The sequence below is a fragment of the Mangifera indica genome, chromosome 5 (assembly GCF_011075055.1).
Source record: "Mangifera indica cultivar Alphonso chromosome 5, CATAS_Mindica_2.1, whole genome shotgun sequence".
Taxonomy (NCBI): domain Eukaryota; kingdom Viridiplantae; phylum Streptophyta; class Magnoliopsida; order Sapindales; family Anacardiaceae; genus Mangifera; species Mangifera indica.
In genome coordinates, this window is record NC_058141.1 from 29,579 (window position 1) to 51,868 (window position 22,290).

The window sequence follows — 22,290 nt, forward strand, 5'->3', positions numbered from 1 at the left end:
AAAAAAATAAACTTGTAAAATAATTTAGCACATTTCATTATGTGAAAGTAATTGTATGTCATATTATATATTGAATATATAATTTTTCATATTATGTATCTTATATCGAATTGTATGATATATTTAAAAAAAATTGTAATGAAATAATAAGATATTCTAAATATTATGTTATCATCTTAAAAAACTATAACAAATACTCTTTAAAATTTTAAAATTTTTTAAATACATTTTATCATATCATTATTTTTAAAAAAATATATTAATGTGTATTAATAATATTGTAATATATATTAGATTAGATTATATAATATATAATATATTAATATGTAGTAATAATATCTAATATATATTATATTATATTATATAATGTGCCTATTTTATCGTTTTAATTCGATTGTTCTATCATTTCTAATAGCCATGTTTCAATATCTAATATATTTGAATTTTAGGTGAGTTTTGATGATACCTTCGAATTTTCTTTGGTTTATACTGAATTCGTCTGACAACTTAAAAAAAAAAATCTGCTCTCTTACAAAATTCATTACAATATTTGATTTTTGAATCGCAGATGTTGTTTTTTGGGATTCTGAGTTTTTATTTCAGATCCTTCTGATCTTAAATTCCTAAATCAAATGATAAGCCAACGCTAAGCTTCGCCGGCTGTAAAAGAAATTCATGGTTACTGGGTTTTGTCAAAAGAGTATGTACACCACCCATGTCATTTGGGGAAGAAGACGACGCCAAAAAATGAAACTTGTTTGCAAAATATCAAGGTATGCTTTACCCAAACAAACACATGTCAAGAGTTATAATTTGTCATTTGGAAGAGATTAGATTTTTTGACTTGGTTTAGAGGTAATACTACTTTTGACTTGAATTATTGTCTGGTTTTGTAATCCAGTGGGCTCTCATTTATCTGGAATCGTATCAGAGAGGTGGTTTTATTAAGTTAAGTAATTGTCTTCTTCTGTTTTGTTTGCAGTTCCAAAAATGGAAAATCGTATATGAGTGTCAAATAATATGTTGTTCGACCTGGATCCTTCAGTTAATTATGATATATTGCGAAGTTCAATGCATGAAATTAATGTGATTCTCTTTTCTTAGTATGTTAGTAATGGAAATGTGCGTTAATTATAATGATAAGAAAAAAGAGACAAAACTTTGATAATGGGTGAGCGAACTGAATGAGGAAAAACAAATTGTGAAATGTTTTGTGATGGAATCAATGAGGATATATTGTTATAGGCCATTTGTAAAAACAAACATGCAAGAGTTAAATTTTTCTTTGTTATCCCTGCTTAATGTTTTTTTTTTTTAAATGATAAGGAGACTTTTAAGCACTAATTTCTAAAACTTTCAACAATTTCTTCCTCTTCTCTCTTTTTTCTTCCTCCTTGAGAAAGCAGTAACTATCATTAATCATGCCATTCTCTCACTTGGACTTACAAGACCCACCTAGTTCCACCCACTCCAACATTCAATGCTTTCTTGAATATATAACTCCCACTCTTACAATCCATCTCCAGCAAAAGGTAATAATTTCCATTTTCATTTAAAGTGTCTCTAATTTACCTTATGATGATTAGACATGATTGTGAGTGAATGGTTGAAATTTGAACAGTCAAATAGAAATTTCCAGTGTTTATAAAGTTGATGAGGTTGATTATTATTTTTATTTTAAATGTTACCTTTTAATTCTAATCAACTTCCTCTTTTTTAAACTAATTTGTATAGATAAATGCTTGCGATTTATATTCCATTTAGATCAAATTCTTGAGTTTTAATATTTTATTTATGCATTATAAACTGCTTGAAGATGTTTGTTTGTGGAATTTATACTCTTAAACCAATTTTAACCTTTTAGGTGATAAAGTCAAGTTTTTCAGAATGAGAATTTGTTAGTGGAATATTTGGTTGCTGAGATAAGAGTATCATGAAGTTTAGATTTACCCAGATATAACCCATTTATTAATTGAATAATATGACGCAACTTATATTACCCAATGCATTCAACTTCCTAGTTTACTCATATTCAATTACTAAACCTGTTTTATACAAAATTCAGTTATTAACTTAAGATCTTATAAAAAATATAAATTAGTATTACATTTATAATCATAGCAACTCTTTAAATTATTTGTATAAAAATAATTTTTTTTCTTTTTGTCATAGAAATAGTTTTGGGTTTCATTTACATTGTTTCTTATATTCTGAAAAACTAGCCATTCTTGTTTTGAAATCTTCAATGTCTTCTGGCAGCCCTTAGTCAAAGATGAAGCTGATTGCTTCTACTTAAGTGATCTCTGGAATTTATATGTTGAATGGAGCAGTTATGGTGCAAGAGTCCCTATTAAGTTGAACAGTTATGAGAGTGTGGTACAATATTATTCTCCTTCCTTATCAGCCCTTCAGTTATATACTAGTGCTGCCAGACCCTCCATTCCTTTGATCAGGTTTTCTGTTTAAGCTTGCACCATTAATTTATGTTGAATTATAGATATAGATGAATGCAAATTCTAATTTTGAGGTAAATTATGCTTTTAATTATATAGGAATGGAGATGCCAATCCAAATTTTAATGATTCAATCAATAAAAAATTCTATGGAGCACCAGAAACTGAAGATCAACTTGGTTTTTTGTACTGCCAATACAACGAGATAACAAGTCCTTATAACAGACTACCGTTCATAGAAAAGGTGCTTGATCATTTTAGTTTGGTTTTCATTTTCTATTAAGGTTGGGGCTCAAACAATTCAATAAGTGTTTTTTCTTTGTGCCTTTAATTAGATCAATGAATTAGCTCAAAGCTACCCAGGATTGTTAAAATTAAAAAGCACAGATATCTCTCCTTATAGTTGGATGGCCGTTGCTTGGTATGTTTGACTTTCCACAATTATGAGGTTTTAGCTGAATGAAAATTTGCTTAGTGTTTCAATTAATCCCTTCACAAGGTTAATTTAGGCATCAACTGTAAATTACATTTTTTTATTCAATCATTGCCTAAAGATTGTTATGAAGATGTCTTATTAGGATTACCAGATATGTAGTTCCAAAAATTCTTATATAATTCTTTGTTGTTTATTTAGGTATCCCATCTATCAGATTCCAACAATGACAAATGTAAGGGAACTATCTGCATGTTTCATAACTTATCATAGATTGTCTCCACCTTTTGAAGGTAAGTGCCCCTTTTCTCTAACAAAAGAAACAATTTTCTTGTCCTTTATTGTAAGGGTGGGGGAAGGATTTGAAAGAGGGGGGGGGTGGTGTTGTTTGGTTTTGGGGTGGGTTTGATCTTGTATCTTTTCTAGAAAGTAGGCATGGATGTTAAGTTCCTTGTATACACATTTTTTGTAGGTTATATGCATAGTTTGCTTCTTCCTCTCCTCTTCTTTTGATCATTTCAGACTATATGCATACTATGTTGGAGCTTACATACTTGTTTGCATTCTTTCCCTTTTCTTTCTTTCTTTTCCCCTTTTTTTAATTTTTATTTTTTAAAGACACCAAACTTCGAGTTAAATTTATAGCGAATGAACTAGATCCTGGATAAATCTCAATTCTACTGTTGGTAAACGGAAACTCTTAATATATTAAAGAAGATATGATTATTAATCTATTAAGATGAAGATTTCTTTTTTCAAATTAATGTTTGCTGAAGGTAGATTCACCAAGTACTTTGAGTTATAGTCCTATGCAAGATGTAAAGATTGTCCATTTCCAAAAATTTTATGATGTAGAAAGTGATTGTTCATGTGAATTATTATTCACCATTCTTATCAAGAAAAATGTGTTACACATATGGAGATACTGATCATGGTTATAACATAGGTGGGCCTAGATCCTACAGCTTAAGACATTATTGGCTAGATTTGTCCTCAGTTCATGATACCAAGAACCTCTCTGTTGAATACTTCCACTATTCAGTGCCAAGCAACCAATTTGGGATCATTTGACAGTAGATTTGAATCGTTAATGATAATCACATGTCACATAGTGTGATAAACTAAAGTTGACATACAACTCTCTAATTGTGAGAGCAAATGGTGATTGTTATAGTCTAAAGTTAAAGTGGTTCTTCTTATGATAGTGAGTGATAAACTAAAGTTGATATACAAGAAAGCTTATGCTTTTATGAGAAGAGTGGCAAATGGAAACTAGTACAACTCAAGGTGACCCTAAACCACTTATATGTGATTGGGGAATTTTTTATCCTACTCCACGTGTCACAAGTATTTTTTATGCCGTAGACTTGGGTGTTATCAGCCATTCTTAGAAATAAATGGCATGGAAGAAAGAGATAGGAGAGTATTTAAAATAGGGCAAAGGCTGAGACAATTTTTTTTTTTCTTTTTATGAGTTAGCTTATTAAAATGTTATAATTGTATTCACTAAAATTTAGAAACATTTATGTTATTTTCCAAATTAACACTAGTTTTCATTCTGCAAATCCAAAACACATAGTAACATGAGCTCTGTAGTTGTTTTTGAAAAAAAAAAAGCTTCAGAAAGCTCTAAAACAAAATTTTTTTCGTGTTTACTTTAGTAAATTAATCGAATTAGCTCAATATGGAAATAAGAGTAAAAGAAAAGAAGAGTGCCTCTAAATTTTTTGATGTTCATTTGATATTAGTCAATGATCATAAGAAACTAAATGTAAAGAACTTTTATGGAGTTCTGTAGGTATAATAATAAAATATAGTATATGTGAGGTTAGTCATCATATATAAAGGGAAAGATAACACGACATAAACAAGAGAATTTGAATCAATTAGTCTATAATAATATAATTTTGGAACAGAAAAGTAATTGATATAATCATTTAGAATTTTTGAATGAATGTTGTTAAAATTCCTACTTTATAGGATAGGCTAACTTTTAAAATCAACAGGTTTCCTTGAAAATTTGTCTAAACTCATGTGAAATCCAATCGATTTAAATAACTAAATAGATCATGAAAACCTTGTACATTGTAAATTCAAACAAATTCCAAGAGAGGCTAGGCAAACTGATAAGTGGTTTTTGAAGAATATCAAAATTGACAAAAATTTTATAGATTTTCAAACAATTCGAGTGTTTCAACATATCAAACTAGTTTAAAAATATGTAATGATTAAAATCTTAAAAGTTTTTGACTTCATACTTTTATGATATGATTAGTGTTGTAAGTCTCGTATTTCTTTTGCTAACTTGAGGTTTAACATATCAAGGGTTATTAAACAAATTTGATGGTTGGCTTGATGTTTCCTTTATGGAAAACATTTTTGAAACCTTAATATCTACTACAAAGCTAGTTGGTGTTTGGATGCTCAATGTCCCAAAAGTGTTTGACAAAGGCATTTAAGGACGATATGAGGTTAAGTATTCTCTGCTTCTTTGTTGAAGGCAGAAATGTATGTTGCAAATGACATGCGATACTTCGGTGAAACCCTGATCTTAACAAAATGAAGGCGTTTATAGTATATGATATTTCGTTATCCACAATTTTATTTATAGTGAAAACGAGAGAAACCTTGAGGTCTTACATATCAAGGGTCATTATTGGAAATGACTACAAAACCTTAATATCTACAAGGAAGTTAGTTGGAGCATGAATATTTCATGGTGAATTAAGCATTTAATGAAGTTGTTTAAGAATAAGTAGGCTAAGTGTTTTTGCTTCTTTGTTAAGAGTTGGAAATGTAGGTACTATCAAATGGCACTTTACTTCGAAAGGGCTTAAGTGTCTTTGCTTATCCATATGGATCTAGAATTGAGGTTCTTGCAAATGATGCTTTGATACTTGAGCAAGAGCTTGATTTTAGCGAAAGGGAGCCAAAGTAAAATGCGATGATAATATCCGAATTTGGAATATACAGTGATGTTTGTAATATGAACAAGACAAACCTTAAGTTTTAATATATCAAGTGCCATTAAAATCAAATTTAGAGTGTGATAAGCGGTTGGCTCAAAATTTTCTTTTGTGGAAATGACTCCGAAATCTTAATATCTACAGGGAGTTAGTTGGAGCTCAAATTTCAAATTCGTAAAGCATTTAATAGAGTTTGTCAGGGACATCTCATTGTTGAGCATCTTTGCATCTATGTTGGAGCTCAAAATGTGGGCCCTTGCAAATGATGGTTGAATACTTAATTAATAAAGAGCCTGATTTCTATTTAATGGATGTAACATAGAATGTATAATTGATTTTTTTGGGGATATATAGTGATAATATAGCAAGAACAAGACAAACCTTGGGGTTTAATGTATCGATGGTCATTATACCAACTAAGTACATGGCAGGTGGTTGGCTCAAATTGTCCTTTTTTGAAAATGACTCTGAAACCTTAACATTTGCATACATGTATTTGAAGATCAAATAAGATGTAATGGATTTGTTTAGGGATAGATCAAGGCTTAGTGCATCTGCATCTTCGCTAAAGTTGAAAATCATGTACTTGCAATTGACATTCCAGTACATAAGCAAGAGTTTGATTTAAAAAATAAAAGGATGGTGACATAGAACTTGTAACCAATATCTTACTTTGGGAATATAAAATGATTGTTGTGTAAGAACTTGAAAATTCTTTGTAATGGACTTGTATGAGTCTCTTCCTACGTTGTCAGATATTGCCTTATTTAACTATTTGAATGTGATCCATTAAATGATAGTGCGTGCTTGCCCTCTACTCTTGGTTTCTGTATTTGGGCCAAAGCAATGTTTTGTCTTGATTTTTTGTTTTTTTTGGGTAATATTGTCTTGGCATTTTTTGTTCAAGCCAAAGTTGTGGATTTGCCTTATATATAGCTTCTTGATGGTAGTTCACACTTTTGCCTTTTTTAATGAACTTCAGATTATTGGTTGTTTTATTTTGTCCCTTTTGTCGTTTAGCCTATGCTTGCGAGTGTCTTGAATGAATTCCTCACTTTGGTTATTATCTTTAAGTTGTCACAATCTGATTGCTATTCTTCCATCTAGGAAAATTAATGTTACAACTTTTTTCTTCTATGTTGTGGTCCTTGTGGCAGTCCCAACTGCCCTAATATATATGGCAAAATATTTAGAAATTTAATTAAATTCCACTACTTAAACATTCTATTCCATATGGAGAGTCATGCAGACATTTTTTCTTTTATGTTGAATGATTTCCATCAATCAAGCATGTACCTATATTGTTATATGACATATATTCGACAAATGAAATAAACCCCAGAAATCTTATCTGTTTAATCAAGTTTGATGTGTGTATGGTCTTTTAATTGTAGCTTTTAGTGTAAGTAACTTCAAATATTTTTGTCCTACTAAGAAATTCTGTTGAAAAAGATTTTTTTTATTCATTTTTTAGGCATATAATCTAACATTTAGTATTGAAGCTCAGGCATGGGTCATTGTGTTGCAACCTTAGCAACATGCATGAAGTACTAGAACCTAAACCTGAACCCATAGTAAAACCGCTGTGGTCACATTCAACATTCCAATAGTCCACAACTAGTCTGTCCTGCCGGCCAGCTCTTCCAATTTGTCTTTACACTTTTTCACATTTTATGGTTGAAATTAGTTTTCCAAAATGTTTCTTCATTTGTCAGTACTTTCTTTACTGAACTGGTATGATAAACTTAAAATACAAAATATTTATACTTTAGGACAAAGACCTGATACAAGGGAAAGGAATATTGTGTGTTCATATAGATAGATTACTGGTAAACAAAGGGTTGCATTTAAGTTAGGAGTGTTCTTAGAGTTGGACTGGGATAGTTTATGGTTTATTCTTAATTTTTTCATTCAAAACCTTTTCCTTGTTAGAGTTGATTTTTTTTTTTTTTTTTTGAGTTTTAAATTAAGAAACTCTGTACTGAAAAAAGCCAAGTAGTTGAAGTATCTAAAATTAAGAGTCTCGTTCGTAAACAATGATTTTCTTGAAATAACCAGTGTTGTTCTCATTTTTAAAAAAATTAATTGTGTATGAATTTGATCTTCCGAGGAAGAGAAATGGGACCAAATAATGAAAATTTTATTGAACTCTTCTTGGATTGTGGTTTGCCTTGTGTAAACTTCAAGCACTTAAAGAGGTATCCAGAGCAGCAAAGTGTATTAATATTTTTATTTGATTTTTAAATTGAATGAATCTTGTCTGGCTTCATTTGAATTTCATTTATGCAAGAAAACTGTTCAACTGCTCAGAAATGACCATTGCAAAAATCTTGTCCAGACTGATGTTGATTACTTTCCTAGTAATTTAATAATCTATATAAAGCTTGTTTAAGTAAATGTTTGTGATGTTTATCAGCTAATAACAATGAGTCAATGGGTTTGTTTTTTTTTTTTTTTCACTAAAGTGTGTTTGTTTTTCAGCTAATAACATGTATCTTATCTTTTTTTCTTGCAATTTAGGTCTCCCAAATTCCATCAAAGACGAGGATGAGAAACTGAAATCCATGATTTCTTGGGAAAAAAAATCTGCTGCTAAGTCCAAAGGAAATGGGAGAGGTGAGATATCGTTTCCTCCTTTTGCAATGGCAACTTACAAGTTGTTTGGGAGACTTTGGATAAATCCTGAAATTTCAGATAAGGAGCGAATAGCTGGTTATCTGAGCGCTGCATCAACCTGGTTGAAGAAACTTGAATTTCAGCACAATGACTTCAACTTCTTCATGGCTCGAAGGTTCTGATATGCAATCAATCCCATATCTTTCAGCATTTTGTTTGATTCGGGTAACACCAACTAAAAACTTAAGTTGTGGCAGTTTGCACAAACAGCTAGACTAATATTTGAGGGTGTAACCTATAGATGACAACAATCCCATAATATTTCTGGATTCTTTCTAAGTTTATAACCTATAGATGACAAAAATCCCGTAATATTTCCGGGTTCTTTCTATGTTTATAACCTATAGACGACAACAATCCCATAATATTTCCGGATTCTAAGTTTACTGGTATGCATATATTATGCTGTGGCAAGCTACTGCTTTCATGCATGAAGATCATCTATTTAACCATCATTTACAGGCCTCTCCTCTCTTGTGAATTTGCATTTAATGGAAACAGGTGACAATGACTTTATTGGCATTTGGTTTCGAGGTTCATATCCTATGTTGCAATCTGTTGTCCTACCTTTTAAAAATTATTCATATCATTATTGTGGCCTCTAAGCTATACTAGTATACTTGGCTTGTGTAAAAAGAATTGCATGATAAATGCATCTTAGTTGGCATTTTGTATTTCAATTAATGCAAACACCAGAATCTAGCCTTCCATTTCATTGTATATTTTCTGGTCGTCATTAGCAATAAGGCTGTCTTGAGACGCCATTTAGACGAAGAGATAGATCAGTTAATTATTTTAGATGTAGGATGAAAAACCATAAGATTGGATTTGAGTTAAACTAAGTTCAAACATAGTTTGGTTCATGCTTAACTCAAATACATAATAGTTAGTTTTAATTTAAGTTCATTCCAACTTGTCATAGATATTATTATTGATAAAATGAATAATATTGTTGATGAGATATAAATTATCCTTATTGAGATAAATAGTATTATCAAAATGAGATATTAATTGAATTTAAATTGAACTATTAAATTAAAACTCTAATTCAAATTACGTTTGAATCAAGCCAAACACTTAGCAAAGCTGAGCCGACTTAACAAGGATCCAGTCTTAGTAAATAGGCTTGTCCTAATTGAAACAAAAAATTATGAGAACTAAAATTGAGGAGACAACATTAATGAACCAAATTCATTGTCATCATCGATAGGATAAATAGTATCATCGGTCTAATAAATAATGTCACAAAAAAGGAATTTAAGTCTAATTTGAGTCTAGTTGTCGAGTTAAAACTCGAGTTTGAATCTTATTCAAATCAAATTGGACACCTAGCAAACAGGCTCGTTCCGGTTGAAGCAAAAAATTAAGAGACCTAAAATTGTGTAGACAACTTTAATAAACGAAAATTCATTCATTCCAACGGAGAGACGGTATTTACATTCATAAAGATAACAAGAAGGAAAAAACCCGAAATCCAGACGCCAAATTTGCTTCAGATTTCAAAATATTTGTATCCAAACTGAGGGTCTGTCATGCCCTCTTCCCAGTCACCCATGCGGCGCCCACCAAAAACTATCTGCTGAATGCCTAAATATCTGCCAAAGGATCCAAGTGGAAAAATGGTTAAGCTTGAGATTCAACAAATAGGTTTAATCAAGATGGTACATCTACCCGCTGCAAACAGCTATTCTTATAACTTACTCTGAACTCAACACTGTGAAGCAGTTGAGGAGGACATCAATGGCAAAAAAATCAGCCGTCCCCAGGTCTACCCTGTTAGATTATGAAATATAATTCAGATTGAAACAAATGCGTCATGAGATAAAATGACATAGAGCAGCTGAGTCATACCATACACGGCCCCAGTTATCCTGAAACTCAACATCACTGATATCATGAAATGATGATGGCATCACTTTAAAACCTTTATCTGCATCATAGAGGGGATCATACTCCATTGATGAATTTGCCAACTGTCATTAACACTGAATTAGCAAGCATCATTTTCAAATTTTGCACGATAATAACTAAAACTAGAACAAATCAGTTAATAATCACAAATAACTTCCATCTCTAGTTGATTCATTTATTTGTCAGAATACCAAAAATGCCTCTTTTTTAAACAATGAATATGTTTTTAATATCCACTTGCCGATAAAAAACACCATTCCATGCAAGGAAAAATTAGGACTAAAACTTATTAAATATGCGAGCCCCCACCCATAAATCCCTCAATCTTGTCCATAAATATCACAAATTAACACATTTTGTCATCCCTAATGATATCCTAAGCACACAGATGATTGTCTAAACAAACAACACAAACTAATACATCTTGGCATTCTTAATAATTTCCCAAGTAGATGGCCGTACAGGATTTGAACCCTTTCACCTCTTAGTTGAAACCAAAGGCTCTTACATTCAGCCATGGGGTACAAACCCCATGCTAATTCAATGAGCAAACAACATTTTAATGTTATTGAGAAAAGTATGAAAAAACCTGCAGATTAGAAGAATTAAAGGCTCCCAGTCGCCCCATGACATACCATGATTGAATAACCTGTAGTTATAACCGCCATAAGTTGTTAATGACCCATAAACATATATAAAATGGAAAAAATAAATAAATAATAGATTACAAACAGAAGGACATAAAAATTAAACTTGTTTGTGATAGTAGAACAAATATTCAATGCCAACAAAGGGAACTAGGTGGAGAATGCTTGCAGAAACACTTACACTACCAATAAGATCTACGTCTCGATCAGATGGTGATCCATATAACTCAAACCATATGTATGAATCAAGAGGATTAAAGCTGTAAAGTCACAAGAAAAAAGAACTATAATAGTAAAGTTTCCATGTTTATTAATGACTCTACAACGCAGCTTCCAAAACAGTAACCAAACTAACCCCACAGCATCAATCATACACCCTCATGTTACTCTAAGCAATTCCAGTGCTAATACAGCTCTCAGCCATTTCAAAAAAAGCCATTCAGTTTCAGAAATGAATTTTGTGGCAAAAGCAACTTCTAAAGGCCAAGCAAATCATCTTGAATCACTAATAGGGTATGACTTCAATCAGTTTTTTTTTTAAAAAAAAAAAAAGTGCTAGAGCATTCACAAACTAATCCTCAAAGAGTTATCATCAACATGAATATAACATATCATCATTTCTTTGGATAATAAATTATAATCTCATGAGCAATCACATAATTTTGAAGATAAAAAATATGTAAGACATTTTTAAGTCTGAAATTGAAGAAAAGTAAGAGTAGATTACTCTCTAAAGCTGACTTTGAATGCAAGAACAGAGCCAGTTTTCGATTTTTGGAAATTTCTACCCGTCTTTCTAACTCTTTCTTCAACCTGCAACATTTTGCCCAAAACATTAAAACTCATCTGGGCATAAGCTTCATACATAAAAGCTGACATACACTAAATCAAAGACAAAAGTGTTAGAAGAAAGTTAGAGGGTTAAGTTAAATAATTGCCCGTTTTCTCATAAGTTCAGGGTTGCCAATGCTATCTCCAAGAACTGCTCGGAGCTCCTCATCATCTTTGCAGGCATTTTCAAGGACTCTGCAACAGAAGCAACATATTTATTTTTTATAAATACAGATAAAAACGCTCACTCGTTGAGGCATTAATTCAAACACTTACTTTGCCCAAACAGGATATGTGTGAAGTTTCTCGTATTCTCTTTTCCTCTTCTCTTCTCGAACCTTGAGAAGTCTCCTTCCCCTTGCCGTGGTTCCTGACCCTTTACTAAGAACTTCATTAGTTACAGTTTTGTCATCATTAGCAGCACGAATGGGTGTCTTTATGGGTGAGACTGTAAGTGAATTACAAGACAAGAAGAGCTTATCTTGAACGAAAGCAAAATTTGATGATTGACTCAGAACATGAATATGTATTTTGCAACTCAAACCCAACATTCTCATTGACGAAATTTTTCGATGGAGTTTACTCTTTTCATATCCCTATTCACCTTCAGTTTCTTCTATGTTCCTGTTTCACACATATCCATATGTACGACTTTGGTTTATTTACACAGGTTTTACTGTTTTAATTTCAGTTAACTTCATAAATGATAATGATAAATATAGAGATATTAATTAAAATAAGAAAAAAAAAAAAACAATAATTTTCGACCTTTTTAGGTCAAAACAGTAAAGAGTTATTTTTTAAAGCAAATTAAATATTGTTTGCCAAATTTGCCCCTAGTGTTAAAAATCTAAAACGAAAGCAAGAAAAGAAAAGTTTTCTCTTCAAAGCAAACGCAATCACCGGCCGAAGACAACAAATCAGAAACTCACAACCAACGACTCCATTATTATAGTTTGAACACCTGACAATCACTCTACCATTCGTATAATACTTGTGATTTAATTTGATTTAGCCTTAATATGTTATCGTTGACGAAGAAGAAAGTCGTACGTAAAACGCATAAATTCGTTGAAACACAAATGCAGACACAAACGCAAACGAGTGCACAAATTGTGCTGTTACACGCAAAAATTACTATTTATAGAATGTTGTTTACATGCAATTTTCAATTTTTATTAATTAATTAACATTCCTCAGTTTGTTTTTGTAGTGAATTCCAGTTAATGAATAGGTAGAGAGGCGGTACATGATATTCATAGCTTGGTAATGCTATAATAGCCCACTGAGTTGAAAAAAGCACTCTGCAGTGCTCAAAATTGGTACATTTTGTTTGTTTTTTAAAATAATTATCTATCAAGCCTTTCAGGAGTGCATCAATCCATCAACTCTTTTTATTGTCTTCTGTATTTCGAACCAATTTGGAAAATTTTCAGCCTGTAGAAAGTTGTACATCAGCATCTTCAGAAGATGTTTATAGTTCAAAGTGCCTTGAGCAGTAAGAGTTTAGAAAATTCTGCTGCTACGAAACATGAAGCAGAGCATCGAAGTCCAGTATCTGTTCTTGAGAAATTTGTTGAAGATATCAGTAGCCCTCCGAGCATCATATCTCAACTAGGTAGGTTTTCAGGTCAGAACTCTGTAATTAGTACTTTTCTTCATTCAAGTATACATCTGAGTTTGCCCAATTAAACAGGTGCTGAGCGAGCAGTTGAGCCAAGACATATTAGTTACCGTTGAAAACAGTGTTTAGGACTGCTAGAATGACATCCTAGCTGTCATCTTTCAAACTGTCTTTAATTGTTTCCTTTATTGTTGAATAATTCAAATATTGATCCAGTATTTTAGGAATTAAATCAACTTTCTATTTTAGTTATGGCTTGGCTTGATTTTAGGACCTTAATTTTAGTAATATGTTTCTTATTTTTGTATTTAAGTTTGCTGTAAGTTCTTTTTTTGAATCAAGGGGAATTAAAATTATTTTTTCCTTCCATTATTCTGTTGTCCTTCATTCTCTTCGTGTCATTCACCATTCCAAAAGTCAACAATTAGTATCAGAGCTCTCTTCTTGAGGGACCTGTAATTTGATCATGGAAGGTGAAGTTAATCTAACAGCAATAGCTCATTCGTTTTTTGATGGAACAAACTATCAAATGTGGGCAGTAAGGATGGAAACATACCTAGAGGCCTTGGATCTTTGGGAAGCAGTGGAGGAAGACTATAAAGTCCCTGCACTTCCTGCAAATCCCACCATGACTCAAATAAAGGTACATAAAGAAAGAAAGACAAGGAAGTCAAAGGCGAAAGCCTGTCTATTTGCAGCAGTCTCCCTCACCATTTTCACACGGATCATGTCTCTAAAATCAGCCAAGGAGATATGAGATTATCTAAAAAATGAGTATGCTGGAGATGAGAGAATCAAAGGCATGCAGATTTTAAACTTGGTAAGGGAATTCGAATTGCAAAGAATGAAGGAGTCTGAGTCAGTAAAAGAATATACTGACAGACTTCTAAGAATTGCAAACAGAGTGAGACTTCTTGGATCCGAATTCACAGATTCAAGAATTGTTGAAAAAATTCTTGTCACTATTCCTGAAAGATATGAAGCAACTATCATTTCCCTGGAAAACACCAAAGATCTGTCAAAAATCTCTTTAGTAGAATTGCTAAATGCCTTGCAAGCATAGGAACAAAGAAGGATGATGAGGGAAGACACAATAATAGAAGGGGCTCTAGCAGCCAAACATCAAAATACCAGTAAGAGCAAGTGGAAAAACAAAAAGAACAAAGGTGAAAGCAGTGGGAACAATGCAGGCTCAGCAAATGGTAAAGGCAAAAAGGATTCACAGAAGAAAAATTACCCACCTTGTCAACATTGTAATAAGAAAAGACATCCACCTTCCAAATGTTGGAGGAGACCTGATGCTAAATGTTCCATGTGCAATCAAATGGGACATGAAACAATTATATGCAAAAACAAAAGGCAGCAACATGATGAGAAAGCAAAGGCAGCAGATCAACAAGAAAAGGATCATCTGTTTGTTGCCACCTGTTTCTCTAGCATAGAGTCTAGTGAAAGCTGGCTCATTGACAGTGGTTGTACCAACCACATGACCTACAACAAGGAGCTGTTCACATAACTAAGTAAAACTAGCTCATTAAAAGTTAGAATGGGAAATGGAAAGTACATATCAGTAAAGGGCAAAGGTACTGTTGCTATCTTAACTTGTGCTGGTACAAAGTTTATTTCAGATGTGTTATTTGTCCCTGAAATTGATCAGAACTTGTTAAGTGTTGGTTAACTAATTAAAAAAGGCTACAAAGTGGTGTTTGAGGATAATAGTTGTTTGATAAAAGATGCAAAGGGTAAGGAGATTTTCAAAGTCAACATGAAGGGAAAAAGCTTTGCTCTCAATCCTTTGGAGGAGGAGCAGATTGCTTACCCAACAAAAGAATGGGGCACTATCACTATCAAGGGATACTGCAAATAAAGTCTAAGGAGATGGTGAATGGGCTACCAGAACTTAAAAATCATGTCTCACAATGCAAGGCTTGTCAAACAAGGAAGCAGACAAGAAAATCCTTCCTTAAAACTGCATGGAGAGTTACCAAGAAGTTGCAATTGATTCACACAGACATTGCTGGACCACAAAGGACACCTTCACTGAATGGTAGTCTTTATTATGCTATTTTTATTGATGATCTAACTCGTATGTGTTGGATCTACTTTCTAAAACATAAGTCTAAGGTGGCTCAAGTATTCTAGAATTTTAAAGCCAAAGTTGAAAATGAAAGTGGCTGTAAAATTCAGACACTTAGATCTGATAATGGCAAGGAGTATACCTCAGGGGCTTTCAAACACTTCTGTGAAGAGGCGGGCATTTATCATCAGCTAACATCTCCTTATACTCCACAACAAAATGGAGTAAGTGAGAGAAGGAACAGATACATCTTGGAGATGACTGGATGTATGTTGCATGAAAAGAATCTGCCTAAAAAATTTTGGGCAGAGGCAGCAAATACAACAGTGTTTTTGTAGAATAGGATTCCTTCAAGTGCTGTAGGGCTCAAGACACCATTTGAAGCTTGGTATGGCTATAAACCCTCTCTAAATTTTCTTAAAATCTTTGGTTGCCTTTGTTTCACTCATGTTCCTTAGATCAAAAGAGATAAGTTAGATGAAAGAGCTCTACTTGAAGTTTTCATTGGGTACAACTCAACCTCCAAGGCTTGCAAAATCTACCAACCTCAAAATGGCAAGATTGTTGTAAGCAGAGATGTACACTTTATTGAAAAAGAGGAATGGATTTGGGATGATCAAAAACAAAATATGCAAAAAGAGCAACACTTCAAGTTGACTGATTTGAATATAACATACCAGTCTTTTGAAGATGGTGAGATTGATCTAATTGATGACAGACTTGTTAGAGGGACAAAGCCACTTGCAGATGTTTATCAAAGATGTAATGTGGCAGTATGTGAACCTACCAGCTTTGAGGAAGCAAATCAAAGTCAGAAATGGCAAGCTGCAATAAAGAAGGAGCTTATTATGATAGAAAAGAACAAGACATGAGAACTTGTTAACAGACCTCAAAACAGGAAAGTAATTGGGGTTAAATGGGTTTATAAAACTAAACTGAATATAGATGGCACTGTCAACAAGTATAAAGCCAGGTTGGTGGTAAAGGGCTTTGCATAAATCCTAGGTGTTGATTACTTTGACACCTTTGCGCCAGTGGCCAGATTGGATGTAATTAGACTTTTACTTGCAGTTGCAGCACAGATGAATTGGAGAGTATATCAGCTTGATGTAAAATCAGCTTTCCTGAATGGTTATTTACAAGAGGAGATTTATGTAGACCAACCAGATGGGTTTAAAAAAGAAGGTGAAGAGGACAAAGTTTATCTATTGAAAAAGGCACTTTATGGCCTAAAGTAGGCTCCCAAAGCTTGGTATAACAGGATTAATTAGCATCTAATTGGTTTGGGGTTCTCTAAAAACCTTTCTGAGTCAACCTTGTATGTAAAAAAAGTTGGAACTGATATTCTTATTATATCTTTGTATGTAGATGATCTACTGGTGACAGGAAACAAGGTAAACTTAGTACAACAATTTAAGCAAAGAAATGATGGAATTTTTTGAAATGACAGACCTGAGACTGATGTCTTACTTCCTTGGAATGAAGATTAAGCAAAAAGAACATGAAGTTTTTATTTGTCAAAAGAAATATGCCAAAGAAATCTTGAAGAAATTCAAGCTTGAAGATTCTAAGGGCATGAGCACTCTAATGAACTCAAAGGAGAAATTCTGCAAGGAAGACGGGGCAGAAAAGGTTGATGAAGCTCATTTTAGAAGTCTAGTTGGTTGCCTCATGTATCTTACAGCAACCAGACCAGACATTCTCAATTCAGTTAGTATTCTATCAAGGTTTATGCATTGTGCAAGTGAATTGCACTTAAAGGCAGCAAAAAGGGTGCTCAGATATGTCAAGCAAACTTGTGATTTTGGTGTCAAGTTTGTCAAGTGCAAGGAGTTCAAGTTGATGGGTTTTTCAGACAGCGATTGGGGTGGTTCTATTGATGACATGAAGAACACCTTAGGTCATTTTTTCACTCTTAGATCAGGTGCATTCTGTTGGAGTTCAAAAAAGCAAGAGATTGTGGCTCAGTCCACTGTTGAGGTTGAGTTTATTGCTGCCACAGTTGCTGTTAATCAAGCTTTGTGGCTAAGAAAAATTCTAGTTGATCTCAATTTGGAACAGAGAAAAAGCACTAAAATCTTTGTTGACAATCAAGCTGCCATTGCCATCTCAAAGAATCCAGTGTTTCATGGGAAAACAAAGCACTTCAATATAAAGTTGTTCTTCCTACGAGAAGTGCAGAAGAATGGGGATGTTGTTCTGGTTCATTGCAAATCTGAAGACCAGATTGTAGACATGTTCACTAAGCCTTTATCAGCAAGTAAATTTGAGGATTTAAGGGCAAGACTTGGTGTTTGCAGCTCCTAAACAAGGAGGAGTGTTGAAAACAGTGTTTAGGACTACTAGAATGGCATCCTAGTTGTCATCTTTCAAATTGTCTTTAATTGTTTCTTTTATTGTTGAATAATTCAAATATTGATCCAGTTTTTTAGGAATTAAATAAACTTTCTATTTTTGTTATGGCTTGACTTGATTTTAGGACCTTAATTTTAGTAATATGTTTTTTATTTTTGTATTTAAGTTTGTTGTAAGTTTGTTTTTTGAATCAAGGGGAATTAAAATTATTTTTTCCTTCCATTATTATGTTGTCCTTCATTCTCTTTGTGTCATTCACCATTCCAAAAGTCAATAGTTACTCGTGGATTTGAAAAACCACTCAAGCGCAAAAAACGTGTGAGTGGTTTTTACTAAACAATTTATATACTAAACAAATGCAAACAATTTATAAACAAAAAACGAAAAAAAAGGCAAAAAATTTATATAGATATAAGAAACATTGCTGACATGTGATGTCATTGGATGTGTTGAGAAGCAATGGTTGGAGATTAGAGTTTAATATTCCACAAATTTTAGTTTTGGTTTCTATCTTGCATACATGTTTAGATAGAGACCATATAACATTACCAAAAGATTTTACCATTCCACAAAATTTGTGTAGCCAATAATAAATACCAAAACTGAAGAACATGATACCCTTAAAAATGGAAAACTCTACTACCAAATCGTCACTAACAATAAAATTAATGAAACTGTTATTAACTAAACTCAAAGGGCCTATTACATCTAGAGAAAATGAAAATTCTGAAGTCTATATATATTCAAAATGACTGCTCCAAAACAGGCGTCAACAGAAACATCTTGCTTCCATAAGCACCAAGGCTTGCTGTCAGGTTCCCTGTCACTGGTTCTTCCAATGTCTTGTGCTGAGAATGAAAATAGCATACATTAGAACCCAGACGAATGACTTCAATATAACATAAATAAATTTGAATTAAACAGGTGAATACCTCCCATAGATCTCTAACTTTAACTTTAGTTTTGGGGGGAATTCCAATATCTTCAAGATGTGCTGAGACATTAGTAGACCATGTACCTCGGTTGACTAGCAGTGCTACAAATCTGTACCCTGAAAGAGGTCCTGCCCATATCTGTTCCAACCAAAAATATATATTATGCATAAAAAAACAATTGTTACAAGGCTTTCCCAGTGGGAAATTTTACCTCAACATCTTCCCTAATCTTCTTTGCCTGAACTCCAAGCGGATCTGTTAGGAATCAAAGCATGCTCTATAAATCTTATAGAATAAAAAGCTAATTGTTATGAGTAAATAAAAAGCTAATTACCTTGGTTAATGGCAATAACTTCTTTATTGCCAATGATATCTAATGTTTCTTGAGTCATATTTTTCAAATCACAGCCAAGGAGAAGGGGAGACTGCAACACCAATTAAATTACAGCTTGATGAATTAACTTAAGCAAGAATGAATCTAAATGAAACATTCTATACCTTAATTATGGCCCATAGACTGAAGTGTACAATGTACTGGTCTTTTGTCATTCCTCCATTTCCAACTTCAAGCATATCAGGATCTGTTCATAACAAAAACAAAAGTAAATCTCTCAAAGAAGAGGTAAAAAATTTGCTGAAACTATTTCTACATGAGAGAAGTTTTAAAATTATAACCATTCCAACCACCAGGCCTTGCATAATCAGCATACATGTTGTTCATATCTGCTCTATTCATCATGCTGCAAAAGAATGAAAATTATCCTAATAATTGAACAGTATCTGAAACTAAAACAAAACCTCAAACTGATCTGAATCCAAGTATTTACGTGTCAAAGTCATCAGTGATGTCACCAGTAGTTCTCCAGCTATTTCCCACCTGGAAACCCCATGTAGCTGGATGCATGTCACCCCTTTATATAGGAAGAAAAAGTTCAGCTAATAGAAAAGGGACTTGGGAGAAATAATCACAGAGATGAAGGAGATTCACCATTCACATAAGGAGTAGTAGATCGGGCGACCAGCCTTCATTAAAGCTCTGGTCATTATAGGATATCTACACAAGGTAAAGTAAAGATGTTAGACCCACATGCATGCACAAAATATATTGAGATATATTTATACACCTGTCAATTGGCTTTGTTCCATCGTTGAAACAGTTATCATACTTCAAATAATCAACACCCTACACAGAGAGTGAGCTATATTATTTTAAGTTTGTGGAATGAGACATAATGAAATTCCAATAAAAAATTATAAAAAGCTATACCCATGAGGCAAAGGTCTTAGCATCTTGTTCTTCATAACCAAGTGAACCAGGCATGGTGTTGCTGCAAGTAAAAAACCTGAAAAATAGATGGAATGCCCCTGACTGCTTAGAATTTTTATTTTGGTCAAAAGGAATTTTCATCTTTCAATAGTCATAATGTTACCCGGCACTGGAGTAAATCCCAAGTTTAAGTCCTCTGCTGTGAACATAGTCTGCAAGAGCTTTGATGCCAGATGGAAACGTAGTGCTTCTAGCCACTAAACTGCCCTGGAATCATAATTCTTTGTTCAGTTCAGCCATTTCCCTATTTCTGAAGAAAACTCAAAACACAGTGAATGTAGAAACAAAACATACATTTCCATCACGAACTTTTTCAGCCCAACAATCATCTGAGAAGTCAAAATATAACTTTAGTTAGCCACTTGTGTCAATGAAAGAGAAGAACATAAATACAAACAAGTTACCTATGTTGACATAGGTATATCCGAGCTGGGCTAGACCAGAGGAAACCAGAGCATCAACTGAAAGAAAAGATACAAATATAAATTAATTAAAAGGAGTCCTCTAAGAGGATTTCTGTTCTTGCAAAACTAATGATACCCCAGATCAAAACTCACCAGCATCTTTGATGATAGTTTCATTAACATGGCAGTTGAAGTGATTCCAACTATTCCACCTATAAAGAACAACATATTATCAGATATTTGAGCTAATCAATCAGAAAAATAAAAAGTGCATGTGTGTGTATATATATATGAGATAAGTACCCCATTGGAGGAGTAAGGCCGAGAGAATTTGCAAGCAGATTTCGCCTAAGGCGCTCACTGTAATAGTGAAACTTGGTGTTCGGGAGCTTTTTCATCATTTTTGCTCCCGATGAGGCAACTCCAATCAACATTAATGATATTAATAGTAAACAATATGCCAGCTTTTTCTCCATGTCTACTTCTGCTACCGTTGTCTTCTGCTTTTACAGATCAAATACAAGGGGAACGAGTTGAGTGAGAGGAATCAGGCTACTTATAGAGAGTTACAAACTCAGGCTCACATATTTTCACGTATCAAATGATAAAACAATATAAATGGATAAATCTAGTATTGGTTTCAGTAATTATCCATTTTAATTCAAAAAACTGACCATCTACTTCGGGATTTTTAGGATGAACTAATTCAAAATTTGTTTGCTTGATATGATAAGTATAGAGACTAAAGATATCTAATAGGATCATAAAACAGATATTACTTTCTGAAAGAGATTAATTCATATAATTCTGTTGAAGGTAGAAGATATCATATCATATTTGTAAGTTGGTGGGGTCTGGCGTGTGGGTGAGTGTCCCTCTGCTATCAAGGGACCAGTTCCCATTTTCTTTTGCCGCGTGAAAAGGTGAATGATTCTGATTTAGATTCTGACTGCTTTTGTGACCATTTTATCAGATGCTTTTTTTTTTTTTTTGGTGTGTGTGTAGAACTGTAGACGATACCACTTGAACTGGAACTTTTACCAGAGACCTTCCCATTCCATAATTTCTTGATTTTTCAAGTTTTAATTTCTTCAGAAATAAACTACTACAATCCAAACCCTGTTGCTATATGACTGCAACCACAATAATCATAAATTAGGATCCTTAAATGTTTTTTTTTTCCCTTAACAACAAATTAGATTCAACATTACAAACTTAAATAATACGAAATGTCCTGGTCAAAATATTGTTGCTCTCAGGGCTACTTAACCAATCTTTTCTTATGCTCAGACAGACCCAACCTTTCATTCTTTAAATATGAATTATACTTTTGCTTTTCCCAGAAAATATAACCAACCTTTCGTTTCAAAACTGCAACTGCAACCAAACTTGAAGTTACTCAAATGGCCATAAACAATATTTTTAATTTGTTTTCTCTAATCCTACATTAGTTGCATTTCAAAATTCAAATCCAACATTGTTTTTTGTTCTATCATATTACCCAAACCCCAATTAAGAATCTTGTTTTGAAAAACACACTGAGTAAAAGTTCAATAAAATTATACTCAGTTTATAAAATTAAACAACCTTCATACAATTTTCCCCCAAGCTAAAATTTCGGCACCTGAAATGGAAATGATTTTAGGGGCTT

The 22,290-nt window shown here is 33.1% G+C and overlaps 3 protein-coding genes across 6 annotated transcripts; 1 reads left to right on the forward strand and 2 right to left on the reverse strand.

The window, feature by feature from the left end:
• Positions 1 to 320: 320 nt before the first annotated feature.
• On the forward strand, positions 321 to 8,993 carry LOC123217062. 4 transcript variants are annotated; one of them, XM_044637812.1, is made up of 8 exons: positions 321 to 449; positions 569 to 773; positions 902 to 935; positions 2,260 to 2,453; positions 2,553 to 2,697; positions 2,789 to 2,874; positions 3,088 to 3,179; positions 8,373 to 8,993. In XM_044637812.1, the coding sequence occupies exons 2-8, from the start codon at positions 676 to 678 to the stop codon at positions 8,648 to 8,650; spliced, it is 927 nt and encodes a 308-aa protein (XP_044493747.1). In that variant the 5' UTR covers positions 321 to 449; positions 569 to 675; the 3' UTR covers positions 8,651 to 8,993. The 4 variants fall into 4 exon arrangements, with proteins under 4 accessions (XP_044493747.1, XP_044493749.1, XP_044493748.1 ...); XM_044637814.1 differs by lacking the exon at positions 321 to 449 and having other exon boundaries at positions 461 to 773; positions 8,373 to 8,468; positions 8,547 to 8,993; XM_044637813.1 differs by lacking the exon at positions 321 to 449 and having other exon boundaries at positions 462 to 773; positions 902 to 1,532.
• A 712-nt stretch (positions 8,994 to 9,705) lies between these two features.
• Positions 9,706 to 12,601, reverse strand: LOC123215813. The gene is made up of 8 exons (XM_044636060.1): positions 12,194 to 12,601; positions 12,025 to 12,112; positions 11,814 to 11,899; positions 11,268 to 11,346; positions 11,029 to 11,088; positions 10,380 to 10,501; positions 10,230 to 10,301; positions 9,706 to 10,123 (listed from the first exon to the last, which is right to left on the reverse strand). The coding sequence occupies exons 1-8, from the start codon at positions 12,472 to 12,474 to the stop codon at positions 10,021 to 10,023; spliced, it is 891 nt and encodes a 296-aa protein (XP_044491995.1). The 5' UTR covers positions 12,475 to 12,601; the 3' UTR covers positions 9,706 to 10,020.
• Positions 12,602 to 18,567: 5,966 nt separating this feature from the next.
• On the reverse strand, positions 18,568 to 21,424 carry LOC123217471 (alpha-galactosidase 1-like). Its single transcript, XM_044638518.1, has 15 exons — positions 20,943 to 21,424; positions 20,793 to 20,851; positions 20,640 to 20,696; positions 20,530 to 20,564; positions 20,339 to 20,442; positions 20,176 to 20,251; positions 20,033 to 20,091; positions 19,897 to 19,962; positions 19,736 to 19,819; positions 19,584 to 19,648; positions 19,407 to 19,489; positions 19,243 to 19,333; positions 19,120 to 19,163; positions 18,906 to 19,046; positions 18,568 to 18,821 (listed from the first exon to the last, which is right to left on the reverse strand). Exons 1-15 carry the CDS (start codon positions 21,113 to 21,115, stop codon positions 18,717 to 18,719), a joined length of 1,242 nt encoding a protein of 413 aa, XP_044494453.1. The 5' UTR covers positions 21,116 to 21,424; the 3' UTR covers positions 18,568 to 18,716.
• Between the last annotated feature and the right edge of the window lie 866 nt (positions 21,425 to 22,290).